Here is a 20,494-nt window from a genome sequence, read left to right as displayed (position 1 = left end):
CTCTCCTTCATAGTTGGATAAATCTAACTTTATCTGAAATGTAGTGAGGAATGAAAATTTTCCCTGTCACCACAGTCATTGTGGGAAGTATCATCTAGAGAGATAACTGACTTGGGAAGAAGGGCAGATCTAAGTGTGAAGCATAGAAATGATGCAGGTATAAAGCAGAGAGCTGGAAAGTTTTCTTTTCCAATTGTTATTGTAAAGGTAATGAACAGATAAAGTTAGATAAGTCAGATAAAGAGGACATTCCCTTTTCAACAGTGTCACCCCTTCCTTCGCTCTCCCAAGCAGGAGAGTTTTGGACAGTGTGGTCCTGTGGTTTCTTATGTGGGGCACAGTGATAATTCAGTGCCTTCTACAGGTGCTGCTCCCGAGATGAGACTCTCCCAAACCTACAGAAGCAGAACAGTTGTAAAATGACCTTGATGTGTTTTATGTTTATAAATTGTTTGCTATTTTCCACGTAAAATACCTTGATATGGAATCTAGATCCACTTCCTGTTATAGGAAAAAAATTTCAATGATGCAGTTTAAATCTTTGTTTAGGTGTCATACAAGGTAAATGACCATCATCTAATATGGTGGTTGAGCTCCTTAGGAGGTGGGAGGAATCTTAAAGTAAAAATTAAAGTGTCTATTTAGGAAGCATAGAAATTAAGCACATTATTCTTAAAGGAGTCACGTATCAGGTCCATTTATTATTCTTTCTCCTCTTTCCTGGTGACTTATCCTGTTGATCTTAGATTCTCCTATATTCCCCTAAAAGAGGCATTTCAAACTTAGTCAGTGGGTGGAAAAATATGCTTTATGTTATACTTCCTTCACAGAGAGTAAATCTATACTGCTTGTTACTATATTATCTGTGGGTATTTATAAATTAGGTAGTTGCTTTCCTATAATAAAAATAACACTTTTGCTGGGCACCAATGGCTCACACCTGTTATCCTAGCTACTCAGGAGGCTGAGATCTGAGCATCGTGGTTCAAAGCTAACCCCGGCAGGAAAGTCCGTGAGACTCTTGTCTCCAATTAACCACCAGAAAATCGGAAGTGATGCTGTGGCTCAAGTGGTAGAATGCTCACCTTGAGCTGATGAGTGCAGGGACAGCACCCAAGCTTAGAGTTCAAGTCCCATGACTGACCAAAAAAAAAAATTATTTAGACAACTAAACCCAAAAGTTTAGCCTCTCTGCTTTCAATTTGTGAAGACTAAAGTCCTGGTTCTGAAATTAATCTTACATTTATAGATGACTTCAAAACTTAACCAAAGATCCACCTTTCTGTATTCCTCAAGGCATTTCATGTTGATTATGTTATCACTTTGTTTTAATTTCCTTGGTCATGTAGTATCTAAAAGAAATGATCTTTCTAAATATGAAAACGACTCAGTGTAGTAATGGATGATAAAAGATTGCCATTTCAATGGGCAGGTGATTTGAAATCAAAGGTCTCCTTTAGCTTATGAAATGGCTTTTTTTTTTCCCAGCCAATTTCTTAGCTATTGAGTGAGGATACTAATAGTTTTAAGAAACAGCATTTGGCTCATTGCCATAGGTTGGGTCCAACACATGTGAGCCATTATCTGGAGGGAACTGGAGAGTGGAGAGAGATCCTCATCTGGAGAGGATCCTTATTTAGTCTATTTTACTTTAAAGCATTGGTTAATACTGCCTTTCTAAGTTATTTAGTTATTTTATTTAGGTTTCTAAGTATTTAGTGTCTACCAAAATATTTCTTGGTATTGTTTTCAAAAATATTTTACATCTTTCAAGGAGGATTAGTCTGTGAAATTATAGCCATAGCTGGTGTTGGGACAAGAAACAGTATTCCCTCTGTAGCCAGCATAAATATGCCCCTGAATGGCCTGCAGCTGATCCTAATTTCACACAACCTGGCAGTGGTTCAGATATGCAAAGAAATAGGTGTTCAAGGCTCTTGAGAAGGGCTCCTAAAGAAGAGTTTCAAAGCTGTTTCATACCATAGTAGTGCATCATGTCTGGGTCTCCATCTACTAAAAGGAAACAGTAGACATATGTTCAGAACTTTATTTTGTTTTGTTCTCTATCTATAATGTTTTGTTTGAGGCATTCCTCTCCCTTTTATAGCACAGTTGGCCTTTAACTCACAATCCTCCTAGAGGATCTGGGATTGCAGGTGGGCCCTCTCACACCTGGCTGTGATGTGTTTTAGAAAACTGAATTACTGGAAGTGGTGATGTGGTTCAAGTGGTAGAGCACTTGCCTTGAGCTGAAAGAGCTCAAGGACAGCACCCAGGCCCAGAGTTCAAGCTCCATGACTGACAAAAAAAGAAAAAAAATAGGAAAAGAAAACAGAATTACTTCTCAGTCCCATCTCAGAAGAACATATAAAGGCTGAAAATGAATTCTTTAAGGTTAGTCTCCTTCTAAGTACCAGAAGAATCTCTGATATTTCAGGGAAGACGTAAAAGGTCAAGGTGTGAGAGGTGGTTCCATTGGGAACAGTTCCTGCAGATTATTCCACGATTCATTGCCATTGATAATGAATAGAAAAAGAGCACCAGATATTAAAAATTGAAATGAGTAAGAAATTTCAATAAAGGAGTAGAAACTTTCAAGGTAATTCTTCTATTTAATCTGGTACTCATTCAACCAGACTGGAGGTAAGCATTCTTTGTCCCTTACATGTCAGGCCAGGTATGAATGCAAAACTGAAAAGGCTAAGTATATTAAACCATATCATACATGCAACCTTGGAAAGATTTCATATACAACAAATAATATTTTAAAAATGCTACTTGGCATTATACCCTGATAGGAGTTGGACATTTGAAATAGATGCTAATTGGTATTTTTGATATCATAAGAGAAAACTGCATTATTTATTGAGTTTTATGTGTGAAAACTCCCCAGATAAATTTATTAAAAATGGAGATGACAGGAGAAAAATAGGTAATGTGGAGATCACTTTATATTTAAATTTAAAAAATTACCCACCTTTTTAATTGGTACGTGATCTTGAGGCAAGATTATTAAAGATTCTAGATTTTAGGGCTTTTTTCTTCCCTTATCTCAGCTATAGATATATAACTCAAAATTATAAGTATTTTCTAAAATGATCCATTTTGTGTGAGTGACAGGACATTTCTTTTGAAAGAAACATGGTTTTATTTTTAACGTTTGGAAAAGTGTTCAACAGTTAGTCATAGTACCTCACATGCCTTCTTCTCTTGATCTGGCTTTTTAAAAACTAATCCTAGTGTGTGAGATAAAATTTAAAAACCAGTTTTATAAGCACACATACCCACATGGCTCAATTATGCAAATTTATTTAAAAGGATTTTTCATTTATAGTAATGGAAAAGCTCTTACTATTGTGGGAAAGCTTTAGCTGTTGGGGAATTTTAGGCACCTAGTAACCTCTAAATTTAATTGAATAGTCTTGCTAACTGGAGATCAGTTATTTTCTTGAAAAAAAATTTATTTTTGTCTCAGGAACACATTTTAGTTAGAAGTATTTTTGCTTTTTTACACTGTATACTGAGAGAGACTTCGACTTCTTTATTTTTGTTCTGCTTGCTATTGATAATGTCTTATTTTTCTCCTTGTGCTTCCATTAGCTTGGCCATTGTGTAAGTACTTGAGGCAGCAAATTAAGGATGCCTTTGATTATTTTTAAGTCCTGGGAAACATGTTAGTTTCATGTGTGCATGAATATCAGTAAAGAGTATAAAGTTAATATAAACTTAAATTTTAACTTAAATTATTTAAATTAACTTAAATATTTTATTTTCCATACCATCAAGTGATGGTAAAGTTTTGTCATTGGTAATAGTTTGGTTTGGTTTTAGGGTAGATAAACTTTATATTTTTATTTTCTTTTGTCCTATTTTTAAGCTTTGGTTGTAATTGCAATAGGTGAGGACTTGACTTTGTGTTTGGTTGTTTCTATAGCTGAGGTCAGGAGGGGCTCAAGTCTTGGAAGGTTGCATTGCTGAAGTACACAATATCACCCGCTTAGACATCTCTGACAATGGTGAGTCAGAAAAGTAATGGAAATGCTATTTGAAGCAAGTTATTTGAAGCAAGTTATTTGAAGCAAATTATTGCAATTGTTGACTAAGAGAGCTTTTCTACTAAGTTGATTTCCTAGACTAAATGCTACAGGAAAATAGCCCATTAAATAATAATAAATAATAATAATAACATCCATACTTTGGTAAAACCTGAGCCCAACTTTTTTCAGTCTTGATAGTAGTAAAACTATGCTCTTAATCCTCTTTAATTAGGTTCAGTTTGCTGATTGTATTATGAGCCTGTTGAATCTGTATAGAAAACTTTGTTTATGGTTACCTATCAGTGAATAATAGGTTGGGATCTTCTCTTACACAAAGATGGGAAAAGAGGAGATTCTGCCATTATCTAGTCTCAAATCTTGCTGACTTTGTTTAGCTACTGATTGTATAAAAGGTTTAGATAAGTCTTAGTAGAGAATGAGTTTATCCCTATGAACTAATAGGACTTGAAAAGAGAGCTGTAAGTTCTTTTTTTTTTGGTTCTGGGCCTGGGCGCTGTCCCTCAGGAGAGCTGTAAGTTCTGTTGACAATAAAAGGTTTGTATCTCTGGACCTTGAGCTTGGTACAGGAAGTTATCCAATTGTGTGTCAACAATGAGAAGTCATTTAAATACATGTGTTTTGATTTTCTATTTACTCTTGCTTCTTTCCAGGTTTAGAATCTGACCTATCTACCTTAATAGTGTGGCTCAGTAAGAACAGATCAATACAGCACCTGGCGTTAGGCAAAAATTTTAATAATATGAAATCCAAGTAAGAGTTTTGAATTTTTTTAATATGATGAAAATAACCAACCTCCTGAAAACTTTTGATTTGATTCCACTGTCCACATCTTTAAAATCTCTTTAGAAATCTGACACCTGTATTGGACAACTTAGTACAGATGATTCAAGAAGAAGACTCAGTGAGTATAATTTTAAACACTTTGACTAAAATCTTTTGTCTGTTGCCATTTTCCTGCTGTTTCTACTGGGTTAATGCCTAAATGCTTTCAGATAATTTTATTTATGTTTTATGTCATTATTTTTTTAATGGAATAGATCTTCTTTAATAGAGTTGTAGAGTATTTTAAGAGTTTATTCTTCATTCAATTCATTACTAAAGGAAGATTGTACATAACAGTCTATAAAGTATAAATTGACTCCTGAGCCTATCTTTTAATTTACCTAACTTTAGCTAACACAGTAATCTACAGACAATCTTACTGACTTTTTGACCTTAATATAATGCTGAGAAACACTGTATATATTGGTTTGGACTTCATCAAGTGATTATGTAGAATGTTAAGGCTCCCATCTTAAATTGCTTCTTGAGCCCTAGGAATCCTCCTGTTATTTTAATCCCCTGTAGTTACTGCTGGCCAAGACCTAATTCAGGGTAAAGAAATTTAATTTTAAATCATATCCTATTTTACTTCTCTTTAAAATGCATGAGAAAAATAAAGGATATTTTACAAAGTAGGAGCACTCTATCATGGATTCATTTAGTTTAGAACTGATATGTCATACCATATAATGTATGAAAACTCTCAGGTAAGATTTTGACCCTTTCCTGTCAAAATTCTATTTGGTTAAATGATACAGCTTTTAGAGTTTCTAAAAATACACATCAATTTGTATTCCTATTGTGATGAATCACATCATTTGTGTTTTGGAACAGCTATTCTTGTAGGTCATCAGGTGATTTCTTAAATTCATCAAGTGAAGTATGTCACATTTTGAAAAATTATCTTTTTCCCTCTTGAATTCTTACCAGGAATTAATAGCAAATCTATTAAATGAGTCAGCTGACTTTTCTGAGAAAGTTATGAGGCCCAAGGGTAGAAGGACTGAACTTGCCCTTGTCTTCATCTTCCTATCTATTGCAAGAATCTGTCCTCTGGTTTTTTATTGTATGACAAGAATTTTTAACCTGTGGGCCGAAAAATTAAAATCATTATTCTTTAATGAATCCAAATACTTTTCTTCATCCATATATCTGATAAACCCGACTTTTCAGAACTATACTATTTGTTTTGCATACTTAATTTGATTTTTCACCACCTTGCTTTATTTATGTTTAATATTTGCCAGTATTGGACCATTTTTAACAAATCAGGGAAACTATAAACTCATACTTCATGTTCACCCTTATTTTTTTCCTAGCACAGAATTTGGAAAATTTTATATTTTATAACAAGTCTATATTTCATGTTTTGCTTATTGCATACACATCTTCAAACTTCCTGTAATTTTAGAAATCTCTTACTTAAAGATACTTAGACTCCATGTAAGAACTGTTTGAGGATGATAAAGTTTACTGCAAGTTCTGTGAAGTTTTGTGTTTGATTAGTGTATTGCTAATGGCCTATATAATGAATCCTTTTTATTTTTGTGTCACTTAAAAGTAGGTATCTTTCAAAAAAGCAACCATATTAGGTTTTCCACCTATTTTTGAATTAGTAGTATGCAAAAACAATTTAAAATAATAGAAAGATGACAGTTGTGATTTCAAATATTCCACAGAACACTGGTACAATTGGGCTCATTTTTTTTGTTTTATTTATTTAAGCATTTGACATATGCAGAAGTAATCTCTGCTTTTGATATTCTTTGTTGTTATAGAGCTCATTTTTTGACAGCCCATGAGACAACTTACTCAGAATCATACCATATATTCAGTTTCACAATCTAGACACAGTGGGCTTCATTGTAATTTCAGCTAAAGACAGTGATTTTCAGGTTATTGCACCCATGTGAGGGTGAAGTCAGCAGAGAATCTTGTCCTGAAGTATTACCTACAAACCTGTATTCTAACAAACCAAACAGTATGTGTTTCCCCATGGACTAACAGAAGCCAGGAGGCAGAATCTTAGGTTAAATTATGAAAAGAAATAGTAAGAATTCAGATAGTAATACTATGTGTAAATGCAATAAATCAAAAAGGGATGACCTTATAAATATGCATGCATTTCTGGCTCTTCAGAATTGCATGCAATAAGCATTAATGACTCTGCCTATTATTTTTAAGTGTTAACTGGAGTGTATTTGAATTTGAATGTGGTGCTGGAATTGGTGCTTGCTCCTTTGGTGAGTTGTTAGTATTCCAGTATTAAGAAGAAGCCATTATGTATCATTTTTTAGTATCTAAATAGAGATTATTGAAATTATGAGAGATGTGACTGTGGCTTTTGATTAAAGTAGTATTATATTTGTTGGTGTTTTATTTTAAACACTAAGTGGCCCACATCCAAAGAATTTTTAGTTGCTTTTCCATTTGCCTGAATGTAAGATGTTAAGAAAACTAAAGCCCATTTTATGTGAGCCAATCCAATGTGAGTCTAAACATAAGCAGACTTCAAGCTCAGTTGTGGGTTTTCTCTGTGTGAAGTATGGAGATTTTGAACTCAAGAGCTTTATACTTGCTAAGCAAACATTCTTACCATGGAGTAAGCCTCTAGCCCTGATTTTTACTGGTTATTGTTCTGATAGGCTATTTCCTGTATGGAGATGATCTGCCCATGTTAGGCTTCCTCTCTAGCTAAGCATGAGACACCACTTGTTGTTCTTCATTGAGAAGGAGTCTTGTGAACTTCTTTCTACCTGGACTGGCCTTGAGTCTTGATTCCTACAGTGTCAGCCTCGCATCAGCTCTCCCAAGCCACCAGTACATAGCTTGGTCTGGGAGTTTAATTGCCTTAGTACTTACTAATTAATTTTTTCATAATTTTGATTCTAATGAATATGCTATTGCCTTTGGATTTTACCACATACAAGGTAAGTTTGGAAAGCATGATGTAATTTGGATGGACAATAAGTAGAGTCACTTGGTATGAATCAAATACACAATGTTGCCTTTTTGATGTTGGACTCTTGATGTCATTGGTACCTGCCAGTCTCCTGTACTCATTTGGTAGATGCTCCTTTCTCACATGCTGTATTGGAAATCAGTGTGGAGTGAGTGAGCAGACAGAGATAGACCTTAGACTGTGAATGGGGTCATTAGAGAGACTATCCAGGCACCAAAGAGTAGAATTTGATGATAGATAAATGCTCCCTGCATTCACTTCCCTGTAATGTCACAGTTGCTTATGAAATAGGAACAGTCTAGATCCCTCCATACAAACCAGAAGACATCCAGCTCCCCCAGGTCTGAATTCTATTTTTAGTGCCATATTGGTTCAAGCCCTGGAAATCATACCTTCCCTGATAAGTCGTGACCTATGTCAAGCATTGTAAACCCAAATGGCTCCTAGAAGTAGGAAAACAACGAAGTACAGTGAGCTGGGTATATGTAAGAAGCCCTAACTTACATTCGTATATTTATTTAGTCACATACTCTACAGGCTGAACAAAACCGACTCTCAGTCTAAATAGCTGTCAGTCCATCTCTTGCTTAAATGGATAGTAAGTCTGCTGGATTGGATTCACTATACCATATATGATAAAGCAAGAAAGATCACACAGATTTGATTTTTCTCCTTTAATTATAGAACTATTTCCTGGTTGAAACTTAAAAGATGAAGTTAAGGGATAATAGTCAATCTCTAGGAAAAGTTAATTGAAGCAATGTGATATAGTTACTCTGAGTCCCCAAATCTGGACCCAGACTATTCAGATTGTTTGCTACTCAGTTCACTTGCTTTCTAGTCACATGAATTTGGTTGAGTCACTTTACCTTTCTGTTTCATATTGGGGAAATAAGGAAAACAGTGATACCTGGGTACCTGAATTATAGATAACTAGGAGGCGAAAGTGAATTAAGCCATGTAAAAAGTGGATAGAAGTCCTTAATATTCAGTAAACACTCTGGTTGGGCATTGTTCATCTTGGCTGGTTTTCAGTTTACATTTGTCTTCTTAGTATTTTAAGATACCATTTAACCTTATGTAAGTATAGAATGACTAAAAAGGAACAAGGCAACTCTATCCAAGCTGAGAAATTTTTGTATTGTGATTTTATTTATCACATCCCGTCTCCTACTTGAATAGAACTGGTCCATAGCTTCCCTTAGAAGAGAACGGCTGGGGCTGGAAATGTGTCTTAGTGGTAGAGTGCTTGTCTAGCATGCATGAAACCCTGGGTTTGATTCCTCAGTATCACATAAACAGAAAAAGCCAGATGTGGCACTGTGGCTCAAGTGGTAGAATGCTAGTGTTGAGCAAAAGAAGCTCAGGGACAGTGACTAGCCTGAGTTCAAGCCCCAGAACTGGCACAAAATTTTTTTTTAAAAAAAGGAGAAGAAGAGAGGACTAATTACCATTGTCAGTAAAACACTCTTCATGTTTCCTTCTAAAAGTCTGTTTAATGCCAGAACCTTCAGGTTCTATTACTAGTGTATTTAGGCAGTATGTCCAAAATCAGACACTGCAATGGGCCATCCTGTTATACTCCAGAAAATAGGTTTAGCAAGTGGCTCTGCTTTGACAAGACTATTAAGCGAAGCCTGTGTTTGCTCCACAGCCTCTTCAGTCCTTATCCCTGGCTGACTCCAAACTCAAGACTGATGTCACCATCATCATCAATGCCCTGGGAAGCAACACTTCTCTGACCAAAGTGGACATCAGTGGGAATGGGATGGGGGACATGGGAGCAAAGATGCTTGCCAAAGCCCTGCAGATCAACACCAAGCTCAGGTAGGCAGGACCTGCCCTGGAATCGGGGACCGTGTGCTCTTATAGAACTAACATTTGTCTTATCACTGTGGGCAATGGCAGTAAGGAACAAGGAGGGTTTTGTAAGCAGTACTAAATGAGTAGAGCTGGACAGTCAGAAGTAATGACAGACATTTCCCACATGGTTTTGTATCACTTAGTGATGACAGATTTTATGGGGAGTACCACATTCATTAAATACTTCATCACCATGTATAGTCCCGGGTCATATGATGGTGCGGTGTGAACTTCAGAGTGCTTGGGCAGCCCTGTCTGTATGGATTGACAACCGTTGGTGTCCACATGGCTACTCTCTTTAGCTGACTGTGCTCAGTCTACAGTCCTGGGATCTCCAAATTCCTGGCTTGTCCAGTGCAGCTCTAGCTTTACTTTTACAACTTCACATATTGCCCTGTCAGGGGATGAGGTACATTTTGAGTGATATATTGGTAGATTTCATTTTCTGTCAAAGTCACAGAATGTACTTACATAAACTATATAGGCCACAACATAACTAGGCCATAGAATTTGTAGTCTTTTGTTGACCAAAATGTCCTTATTCAACAGCTCATACTTGGTGTGAGGCCAAGTGCTTGCTCCCTCTTCACCCCTGCCAACATAAAAACTTAGAACACAAGGCATAGGAGAGGTTTACTGCTTCAAAAGCAAGTTCACTTTGGCCTTTTAACTTGTTCTGCTTGGCAGTTTTCATCTATAATGTTTCCTAAGTGTGGCTGATTTTTCCCTTGTCCCCTTCTCTCCCCTTCCATCTTCTTTGGCAGTGTTTGGATTTGAACTTAGAGCCTTGTATTGCTAGATAGGTGCTCTACCACTGTGCCACATCCTCAACCCTTTTTGCTTTCATTATTTTTCAGTTAGGGTTTTGCATTTATGTTTAGGTGCAGGCTGTACCATGATTCTAGTTATACTCTGTCTAACTGAGAGAGCAGCCTCACACCTTGATGTCCAACATTTTATTCTTTGAGAGAGAGTCTCATGAAGTTATTTCCTCTGTGGCCTGTAGCCTGGATTCTCCCAATTTCAGCCTCCCGTGTAGGTAGGATTATAGGCATGAGTACATCAGGCAAGCATGCCTTTTCCTAAGGATTAGTTATGCCTTCACCTTGTAGCTATACATTATTCAGAAAGATCAAGCAGGTTTTGCCACTAGCTTCTCATCAGTCTGGTGAGTAAAAAGTTAACCCTCATTCTTCCCCTGGAGCTCTTTCTTAATGTTTCCTCTTTTTAGCATAAGACAGAATCTGAACCTACTTTCTAAACTGAAGTTAAAGACTAGACCAGCAACAATGTCTTTGGAGGTCAGTGTCTGTGCAGAGAAGGTCATTAAGATTAGAGCCAGGAAAACAAAGTTGTGGGGCTGCGATCATCTAGGCAACTGGAAACGATTGATTCCTACATGTCAAGGTTAGCTGACAAATTTAAAATACCTCTGATGAATACACATTCTGAAGGTAAAGTAATTCTTTTCCCCTTAAAATAGATTTTGTGCTTAACACGTCAACAACTTCATATTTATAGTAACAGAGGTCTTGCCAGCACAGTGAGCAAAGTTCTTAGGATTGATCACAGTAGGGCAGAAACTGGTGAAAATGTAAGAGTGTATGACAGAGTTCTTTTTAGTGTTTTAGAATGGAGAAAGTCTCAGTACCTGAAATTGCATATGTTTCCCATCTCTTGCAAAGTATCATTTTTTTTTTGCAAATAGTTTCTAATATAAAGGTACTGTTGGGAAGATAAATGAAGAATCAGACATTAAAGCTTTCTAGATGATAAAATGTTAGGTATTGCAGTGTTAAGTGTTCTGCTTTTAGGTGTAGGTTTAGTATTTTCATATTACCCAAGTGATAAATTAAAAATATAATGTTGGAACTGATGGTAGAGCCCAGCTATCGAGCACATGTGTTGAATGCATGAGACTCTGGGTTTAATTTCCACCAGCTCCCCCAAAGAACATAATACCGGGGCAAACATTCACCCTTGTGTTTGAAATGAAGTTGATCACTGTTCCTTGCTGACATAATGACATTGTTGTGAAATACATCTTCTTGCTCATAGGTTATAGATACCCAAAAAGAGAAACTTTTTCTTCACTTCCAAGAGTCTGATCACTTCTATTATTTGGTTTTTCAACAGGACTGTAATATGGGACAAGAACAACATCACTGCACAAGGCTTTCAAGATATAGCTGTTGCTATGGAAAAGTAAGTTTGAATGGATTCCTTTGTGAAAAAATACAAGAGAGCCAGTGGTGTTGGTATAACATGTGGAACAGTAGAAGCAAAAATACATTAGGGACTAGATCTGGGTCCAAGTTTTTTGTACTGTAATCAGCCTTCGGGCCTTGGAAGACATTAACTTTCTCCTGATGTATTGGGCATGCTGGAAAGAATACTACAAATGGTTTTCACTGGCCTTTTTAATTCTTATATTTCAAACCAAAAAACAATCAAGATCCTCCAAAGTACAGTGTTTATCTGGAAATAGCAAAACATTACAGTGGGAATACATGTGCCTTTGTAAAGTATGGGTACTTTCAAAGGAGTTGAAACAAGGCAAAAATTTTTGGTGCACAAAGGGAGATATTCACTGGACCTACTCAGATACAAAGTTGATTAATCTTAAGACCCAAGGTGGGAGATGAGATCAGCTCATTTGTGAAGGTTCTGTTTCGGGGCAAGTATTCTGTCCAAAACATGTTGTCTCAAGTTTCTCGCAATCTGGTTTTGTTTTGTTATGTTTTGTTTTGAAATAGTGTCTCACTGTGTAGTCCAGGCTCATAAGCTTCCTTCGTTAGCCTCCCAAGTGGGAGGATAACAGGCCTGCAACCACCACAGCTGGCTGTTGCTGTCTTAAAGAATGATTAAAGAGCTGGGCACTACTGGCTCACAACTGTAATGCAGGCTTCTCAGGAGGCCAAGGTCTGATGATGATTCAAAGCAAGTCTGGGCAGAAAAGTCCATGAGACTTCAATATCCAATAAACTATCAAAAAGCAAGAAGTAGAGTCATGGCTCAAGTGGTAGAGCACTAGCCTTGAGCAAAAAAAGTTCAGGCCCTGAATTTAAACCCTTAAGCCCCAGCACCAGCACACACACACAAAAGAGTTTGTCTGTCAAACTCTGTTATAAAAATCTATATGGGGGCTGGGAAGGTGGCTCAGTGGTAGAGTGCTTGCCTTGCATGCATGAGGCCCTGGGTTCAATTCCTCAGCACCACATAAGCAAAAAAGTGGTAGAGCGCTAGCCTTGAGCTGAAGAGTTGAGGGACAGCACCCAGGCCCAGAGTTCAGGCCCACAACTGGACCCAAAAAAAAAAAAAATCTATATGGGCTGGGAAGGTGGCTCAGTGGTAGAGCTCTTGCCTTGCATGCCTGAGGCCCTGGATTCAATTCCTCAGCACCACATAAGCAAAAAGAAAAAAGCCAGAAGTGGCAATGTGGCTCAAGTGGTAGAGCGCTAGCCTTGAGCTGAAGAGTTGAGGGACAGCACCCAGGCCCAGAGTTCAGGCCCCACATCTGATCCCCCCCCCCAAAAAAAATCTATATATAAGGGCTGGGAAGGTAGCTCAGTGGTAGAGTGCTTGCCTTGCATGCATGAGGCCCTGGGTTTGATTCCTCAGAAGCAGAAGAAAAAAAGCCAGAAGTGGTGCTGTGGCTCAAGTGGTAGAGTGCTAGCCTTGAGCTGAAGAGCTGAGGGACAGCGCCCAGACCCAGAGTTCAGGCCCATGACCGGACCCCCCTCTACCCCCCCAAAAAATAATTCAAAGCCTTAAGATACATGTAGAATGAGAAAGAATCTCTGTGGGACTTGAGAATGTCATTGAATCAGTATGTACTAAGGACAGGCCCATTGAAGCCCTTAACTTCCTGGCTATAGTTTGCCTTAATCTGACAAGAACTTTGTCATCTTGCTATCAACAACTTTCATATGTTATAAGGACAGAAGTGGTCAAAAGCAGATTCTTAGCATCCAAATGTGGTGGGAAAGAGGGAGCCATGGATAGAAGACCCTCCCTGGGAAAGGAGAGGAAGTGCTCACTCTTGTGTGTTTCCACAGATTTCCTTGTGTTGGAAGGGCTCTGTGAAGAGCTGTCTGGCCCAGCGTGGTATTTCAGACACAATTAGGGGCACTTCATTCACTCTCTTTTTGCTAACCTTGGGCCATCATAAAATAATGGTAAAGCATCTTACACTAGTAAGTCCACATGCCACCCCCCTTCCCAAATCTCTCTGGGATTACAGAACCACCTATCACAGCTCCATCTACAAACCAGAACCCCCTTGTAGGAACAGTTTTTGATCAACAGCTGCATTTGGGTGCTAATGTCACAGCGGCCACCCTGATCTTGTCATAGATCTAACCCAGAGGGAAGCTTACAAGAAGCGCAAGCATGTACACTCAGTCCCCAACATTTCCAGATGGTCTATAGCCTGCCTTGATCCCAGTCTGTCATGTGTGCTGTCTCCAAGACCAGTGCTTTAAAGTCACATTTGGCTTAAATAAGTTATGCTGATCTGTAACATGATCAAAATTGGATGAGGGAAAGGAAAGTCCTCAAGGCTATAAAAGAAGACATATTTTCTCTTAGTTCCAGTTGGCTGGCTTCTTTTAGGACAGCTAAACAACCCTGCTGAAATAAAATAAAAAAAATTACAGATGTAGAAATAACCTCCTTTTCTTTATCTGAATCTATATAGAGTCATCCTGGAAGTTGGACTGAATGAATATTGTTTTCATAAAATAACATCCACCTAAATTACTATTATTACAAGATGATTATTTTCTTAATTTTTTCATAATATTGTATTTTAAGGATTAGTTATTAGCTGGGTACTGGTGGGGTCACACCTGTAATTCTAGCTACTTGGGAGGCTGAGATCTGAGGATCATAGTTCAAAGCCAGTATTACCAGGAAAGTTTGTGAGACTCATCTCCAGTTGACCACAAAAAGCTTCAAGTGCTAGAGTTGTCAGCTTTTGAGAAAAAAACAACAAATAAAACCCCAAAATAAAACAGAGACAAAACACCCAGGCCCTGAGTTGAAGACCCAGTTATTAATTTACACACCAACAGCAGTCCATGAGACAAACACCATGAGTGAGGCTTATTGTTTGCAGGTCTAAGACAAGGCAATGTATTGTGTAGTTCCAGTGCATAAGGAGAACAACTTAGTTGCCACCAAAAGATTTTTTGTCGAGTACCAGGCTATAGAAATGGACAAATGCAATTCAGAATGGGAGGAAGAAGACATGTACTGTATAGATAGCAAATGTTAGTAGTCATTTGGGTACGTGCCAGAATGAAGCAGAGTCAGAGGCCTGTCTTAGAGTTCTGTAAGTCCTTCTTACTCAAAATGACTCACTTGTCTAACCAGCCTGCCAGTAACAATGACATAATATATGGTCTGCACTCCACAATTGTGTCATGTGGTTTTTAGACCTAGCTGAAGCTAAAAGCAAGGGCAAAAGGACTCTCGGGGGTCACAGGGTGTTTAGCCAGGCAGGACATCCTTTCCCAGTGGCATATTCTAGAGACAATCACTCCTTGAGGGCATATGTTATTGGCTTTGCTTTCCAAACTCAATATAGCAACCCAAGTCCATTCTATGGGTTACTACAACCCATGCAGCAAGTTGCTGGTGGATATTTTTTCCTACACTTTCTTTTAGTCTTATCTTTCTGATCCCCATTGAAAATTTTTTGCTTGGTGTGTTTCAAAACAACAGCAAATCACATTCCTCAATGCTGTGTTAATTTGATAGGACCAAATGAATGAACAAGGTGATCTATGTGTATATACTAAAGACCAGTCTTCTCTCTGTATAGCAGATAGGTAGGGATTTGGTGATCTGGTGACTGAGTTGTTTTTTAAGCTAATCTTGCAGCTTCAAGCTGTCTTTTTGGATTGTAAAAACAGAGTGCTGAATTAAAGGCAGTAGAAAGTTATTTTAAAATGAGTATATAATTTTGTCTTTAGGAACTACACATTGAGATTTATGCCAATTCCCATGTATGATGCTTCTCAAGCTCTTAAAACGAATCCTGAGAAAACAGAAGAGGCTCTACAAAAGGTACTGACAAATCAATAGCTCAGTTACAATAAAAATCACTTTAAAATTGTGCTAGTAATGATTCTGAATGTATGAATAGTGCTTTGTTGTTTTAGAACGATTTCTATTTTTTTACACGTATTTTTAAGATCACGACTGGCATAATGCATGACTGGGGGAGGAATAAAATTGTGAAGACTAAAACTTGTCAAAATTTCAGTGTATTGCAATAACAGTCTTTCAGCAAAACCGTGCTGGCACCAGAGCCTAGATAACTCCCCCATCGTTCTTTGAGAATGTGAGGAATTGAATAGCAGTTGGCACAACTTGTCCTGCCTCCCTGCTGTCGGGTTCATCAGGTATAACTTGCTTCCCCTTTGAAGGGGCTTGAACTCAGAGCCTGTGTGCTGTCCCTTAGTCTTTTCTCTCAAAGCTGGTACTCTGCCACTTGTGCAACAGCTCCACTTTTGGCTTTTAGATGGTTAACTCAACATGAGATTCTAACACAGACTTTAATGCCCACGCTGGATTCAGAACACAATCTTCAGATCCCAGCTTCTTGAATAGCTCTGATCGTAAGTGTGAGCCACTGGACCTGGATTTTGCCTCTTTATAAAGAAGTTTAGACTATTTTTGAGACCTTACTTCACCATCTATAAAATGCATAGTATGTATGGGTATACATCAACATCTATATATGCATTTAAATCCATATGCACATCTATTTCCTTTCCTACAAACTTGGGGGATAATGGATTCCTTGCCTTGAGGGCCTACGTATTTTCTGATGGTGTAGACTTCATCATTTCTACTGTGGGCTTGGGTGCTTGCCCTTTGCGTCATTCTTTTTCTTTCTCTTTATTATTGCTACTTTGATTTCCATTTTGGATGTGCTCAATATCTTGCCCAGAGAAGTCTATTCCACCTACAGTGCTGTTTAGGGAGCTTTTGAAATCTTTGTTCTCTTTGTAGCTAGTCTCTTAAGCTTGATTTTCCCCTTCCCCAGAGTGATCACATTAGCTCTCTTCCTTCTATTCCATACAGATACCTTTCTTCAAATCTTACCATTTCTCACCATGACCATTGCCACATTTGGCTCCTCTTGTCTCTTTTCTATGTTGTGGTAAAGAAACTTTCAGTATAAATCTGAGCAGACTAAAAGCATTATTCCCTCCTTCCGAGTCTCCTTAGCTTAGAGAATTCTGCCCAAGATCTGCTTTCTCTCCACCTCCCACTCCATTTCTTACCAACTCTTAACTTCAGTTTTATTCTACCTTATGGAACTCAGAAATGCAAATCCCAGCACCCCAAAAACAGAGTAGGATTTAGCAAATCTGTTCAAAGCAGCTTTCCTGATTGTGAGAGCTGTTCTATAGTGTAGCCACTGTTGAGAATTTCCACATCAGCATGCATGTCTGTTGGGATTGAAATCAATTGTCTGGTCATCCAAAAACACTTCACACAGCACCCTGTTTCCTGAGGAGGACACTCCTCTCAGGATTCCTCATGTTTCTCTATGTTATTGGCCTTAGGACATTGTTTTAAGTTATCTGCCTTCACCTTCCTCCTCCTCCCCTCCAACAGACCAAAAATTCCTTGAAGGCAGAGCTTATGTATTTTTCACATTTTTAATTCTTGGCAGCTAATACAGTGCCTGGAATGCATGCTTAGGTACTTCCTGGACATTTGTTAAATGAAAAGAAATAAGATGGGGTGGTGGAATTGCTGGTATGACATAAGAAATCATCCATGATTTGGATTCAAAAGATCTAACTTCAAAACAAACTATTTCCAGCTTTGTAGCATTCCATAAATTACTTGATTTTTCTGAACTTCAGTTTTTTTTTTTTCATCTGTAGAAATAGGAAAACTAAAGCTAAGCCATTATTATGCTTAGCAGATGGTTAACATGGTTTAACATATGGGTGCCTGGCACTGTTTTACATGCTTCTCATAAATTAACATGTCATTCTTTAGGTAGCGCATGAGGTGGGTTGTGTCACATCCCAATTTCTGCAGATAAGGATACTGAACTGCAGGGAGAGTAATTTGCCTATAGTCACATAAGTATCAGACAAAGTAACATACAAATGTTAGATGTCTTTGATCTTTCTGAAGGGATTTTAGCCAGCTTAGAATAAAAGACATACTTTAGAAAAACTTGGTTTCTGGTTTCAGATTTGCTTAACAGTAATCACTTTCCCACTTACAACTAGGGAAAAAAAAAGCTGAAGAAACCAGAAAATCAACACATTTCTTAGATTACCAGTCACCCTGAAAACTAAAGAGAGTACAAATAAGATCTTTACTGACTCATAGCTGAGGCCAGCTTTTCAGGAACAGAAGCTGTAGAATCAGTAATTCCAAGACACTTAAACATTATGTGATAAAATGCTGGGTGTTTATTATGGACTGGTTTAAGGGTTAAAAAATTTGCCCGGCACTGGTGGCTCATGCTTGTAATCCTAGCTACTCAGAAGATCCAAGGATCATAGTTCAAAGCTAGGCCAGCAAGGAAAAACCTGAGATGCTTATGTCCCATTAAACACCTCCAGGTCAGAAGTGGAGCTGTGGCTCAAGTGGTAGTGCGCTAGCCTTGAGCACAAAAGCTCAGGGATAGTACCTGGGACTGGACGAGGATGGGGACACACACACACACACACACACACACACACACACACACAAACAATTACACACACATACACACACACACACACACACACTTAAACAATTCCTAGAGGCCCATTTCCCTGGGACTGGACGTGGATGGGGACACAGACACACACTCTCTCTCTCTCTCTCTCTCTCTCTCTTTTCCTAGAGGCCCATTTCTTACGAAGACTCCAATCCTTTCATGAATTTTCTTTCCAGAAATCCCATGTGGCTGTCACAGTATAGATTTTTCTGTAGAAAAATTTCCCTTAGGTTTCTGGCAGGAAGTTGGGGAGAAGTAATCATTTTAAAATACATCCAGGGTATCTGGTTCTACATGATGGATACTTGCCTTTGTGGGAAAGTACTTCATCAGAGTTTCAGCTGGCCTAGAGTAAGGACAGCTGGACAACTGATGGCCCCCTATTTCTCCCTTTTCTCCACCACCCTCCTGCTAAGGGTGAGAATCAGGAGGAGGAATATATTACAGAGGAATATATTACAATACCCCAAGCAGGTGGACACATGCCTGCCATGTATTTCACAGTCTTTCTAGCAAAACATTTTCTGCTGATGGTGGAGTCACCTTGGAAAGAGATGACTTCTTGGGAAGCAGCAAGAGAAAGTTAATGTAATATAATGTCAAGGCATTAATGTGTCATTTTAATTATTCATTTGGAGGGTCTTTTCATTTTTATAAATTTCCTCACTTATGTTTGTAGAAAGGTACATTTTGCTCTGCTTTATAGTTTCCAGGGATAATAGTAATTACAGTTCCTATTTTAATTGTTTCTAATTGCTATTAAGTAGCAGTCATTTTAGCATATTGAAAATGAGAATTAACATGTAACAATAATGAGAACATCACAATTATTAAAAGTTTTTAACCAAGGGGCCGCAGAAACAAATTAAAAGCAAAATGGTTAAGCAGTCTTATTAAAAGCAACCAAAAACAATAAGATGGTGGGGTAGGGGGAGAAGCAGATGGTATAACGTAGCATCTCAAATTATTCTTGGTAAAATATCTTTGTGGGTATCTTATTCTGAAGAGTTAACTCTGTATTTTTTGCTCAATGCGTACCCATTATATATTATTCTTTTTAGATGCTTTCTATCAATCTAGTTATCACTTTAAGTTCAGTTTTTATGAGTGTGTATAAACATACAGATTGTCAAACAACTTCAAGATCCCTCATTTTCTGTACAAATCCATTTTATTTGCTGTAATTTCAAAAAATTAGTGCTGTTTTAAGAAAACAATAAACAGATGGATTATTAAGATTAGTATTTATCTTTGAGTGGTACCAGCCTATAATCTTATTAGATCTATTTCTCCCCATCTACCACCCCATTCCCTCTTCTTCCCCTCCTGTCTCCAATAAAGAATTTTCTGATTTTCTTTTTGGATAGTACCAATCAAATATAGGAATCCTTGGGGATATTTGTTTAGCTTCTAAACTGCTTGGTAGTTAAAAATTCAAGATTGAGGTCTTTGTTGATGAGGAGAAGTCACTACATGGCATTTGAAACCCTTCCTCAGCTACAGAATCATGCAGACATTTCTCCAATTACCCAGAAGTTAATTTTCTAAGTAAAAACACTGGTAATAAACCCTGGCTTTCCTCCTCCCTTGGTTTTTGTTGGGTCAAGGTATTGGTAGAGAGTGCCTATCAGTGCTTGAGTTTTGCATCCAGGAACTGACTGTTTCACTAGTAACTTTTTTTTTTCCTGTGGAGTCCAAATGTGTTCTTGAGAGATACATGTGGTTAATTTCCAGATAGAAAACTACCTGCTACGGAATCACGAGACCAGAAAGTACCTTCAAGAGCAGGCTTACCGACTCCAGCAGGGGATAGTCACCAGCACCACCCAGCAGGTAAGGAAGCACCTGCTACTTCCTCCTGCTCACTCTTATCTGAGCCAGATAAGGGTAATTGACATATCATTTGAGTCATTCCTGATGAGACTATGAAAAATGGCTTCTACAAATGACAGTACATGGTATTGTGTGCCTATCATCCCTGCTACACAGAAGAATAAATAGGAGGATCATGGTCCTGCCTAGACCCAAGCAATTATAACTTTG

The 20,494-nt window shown here is 38.0% G+C and overlaps 1 protein-coding gene across 1 annotated transcript in view; it reads left to right on the top strand.

The window, feature by feature from the left end:
- The window catches only part of Lrrc16a (leucine rich repeat containing 16A), a 287,161-nt gene that overhangs the window by 193,809 nt on the left and 72,858 nt on the right, over positions 1-20,494 (top strand). Inside the window, exons 17-23 of the mRNA XM_013035187.1 lie at positions 3,935-4,016; positions 4,709-4,808; positions 4,905-4,959; positions 9,497-9,669; positions 11,842-11,910; positions 15,684-15,777; positions 20,186-20,284. Of these exons, the coding sequence (XP_012890641.1) occupies positions 3,935-4,016; positions 4,709-4,808; positions 4,905-4,959; positions 9,497-9,669; positions 11,842-11,910; positions 15,684-15,777; positions 20,186-20,284 (672 nt within the window). The remainder of the gene's footprint in view (positions 1-3,934; positions 4,017-4,708; positions 4,809-4,904; positions 4,960-9,496; positions 9,670-11,841; positions 11,911-15,683; positions 15,778-20,185; positions 20,285-20,494) is intronic.

This window comes from Dipodomys ordii, unplaced genomic scaffold, assembly GCF_000151885.1.
Source record: "Dipodomys ordii isolate 6190 unplaced genomic scaffold, Dord_2.0 Scaffold206, whole genome shotgun sequence".
NCBI classification, from domain to species: Eukaryota; Metazoa; Chordata; class Mammalia; order Rodentia; family Heteromyidae; genus Dipodomys; species Dipodomys ordii.
Note: the sequence above shows the minus strand (reverse complement) of the source record. Positions and strands in the feature narration are given on the sequence as shown.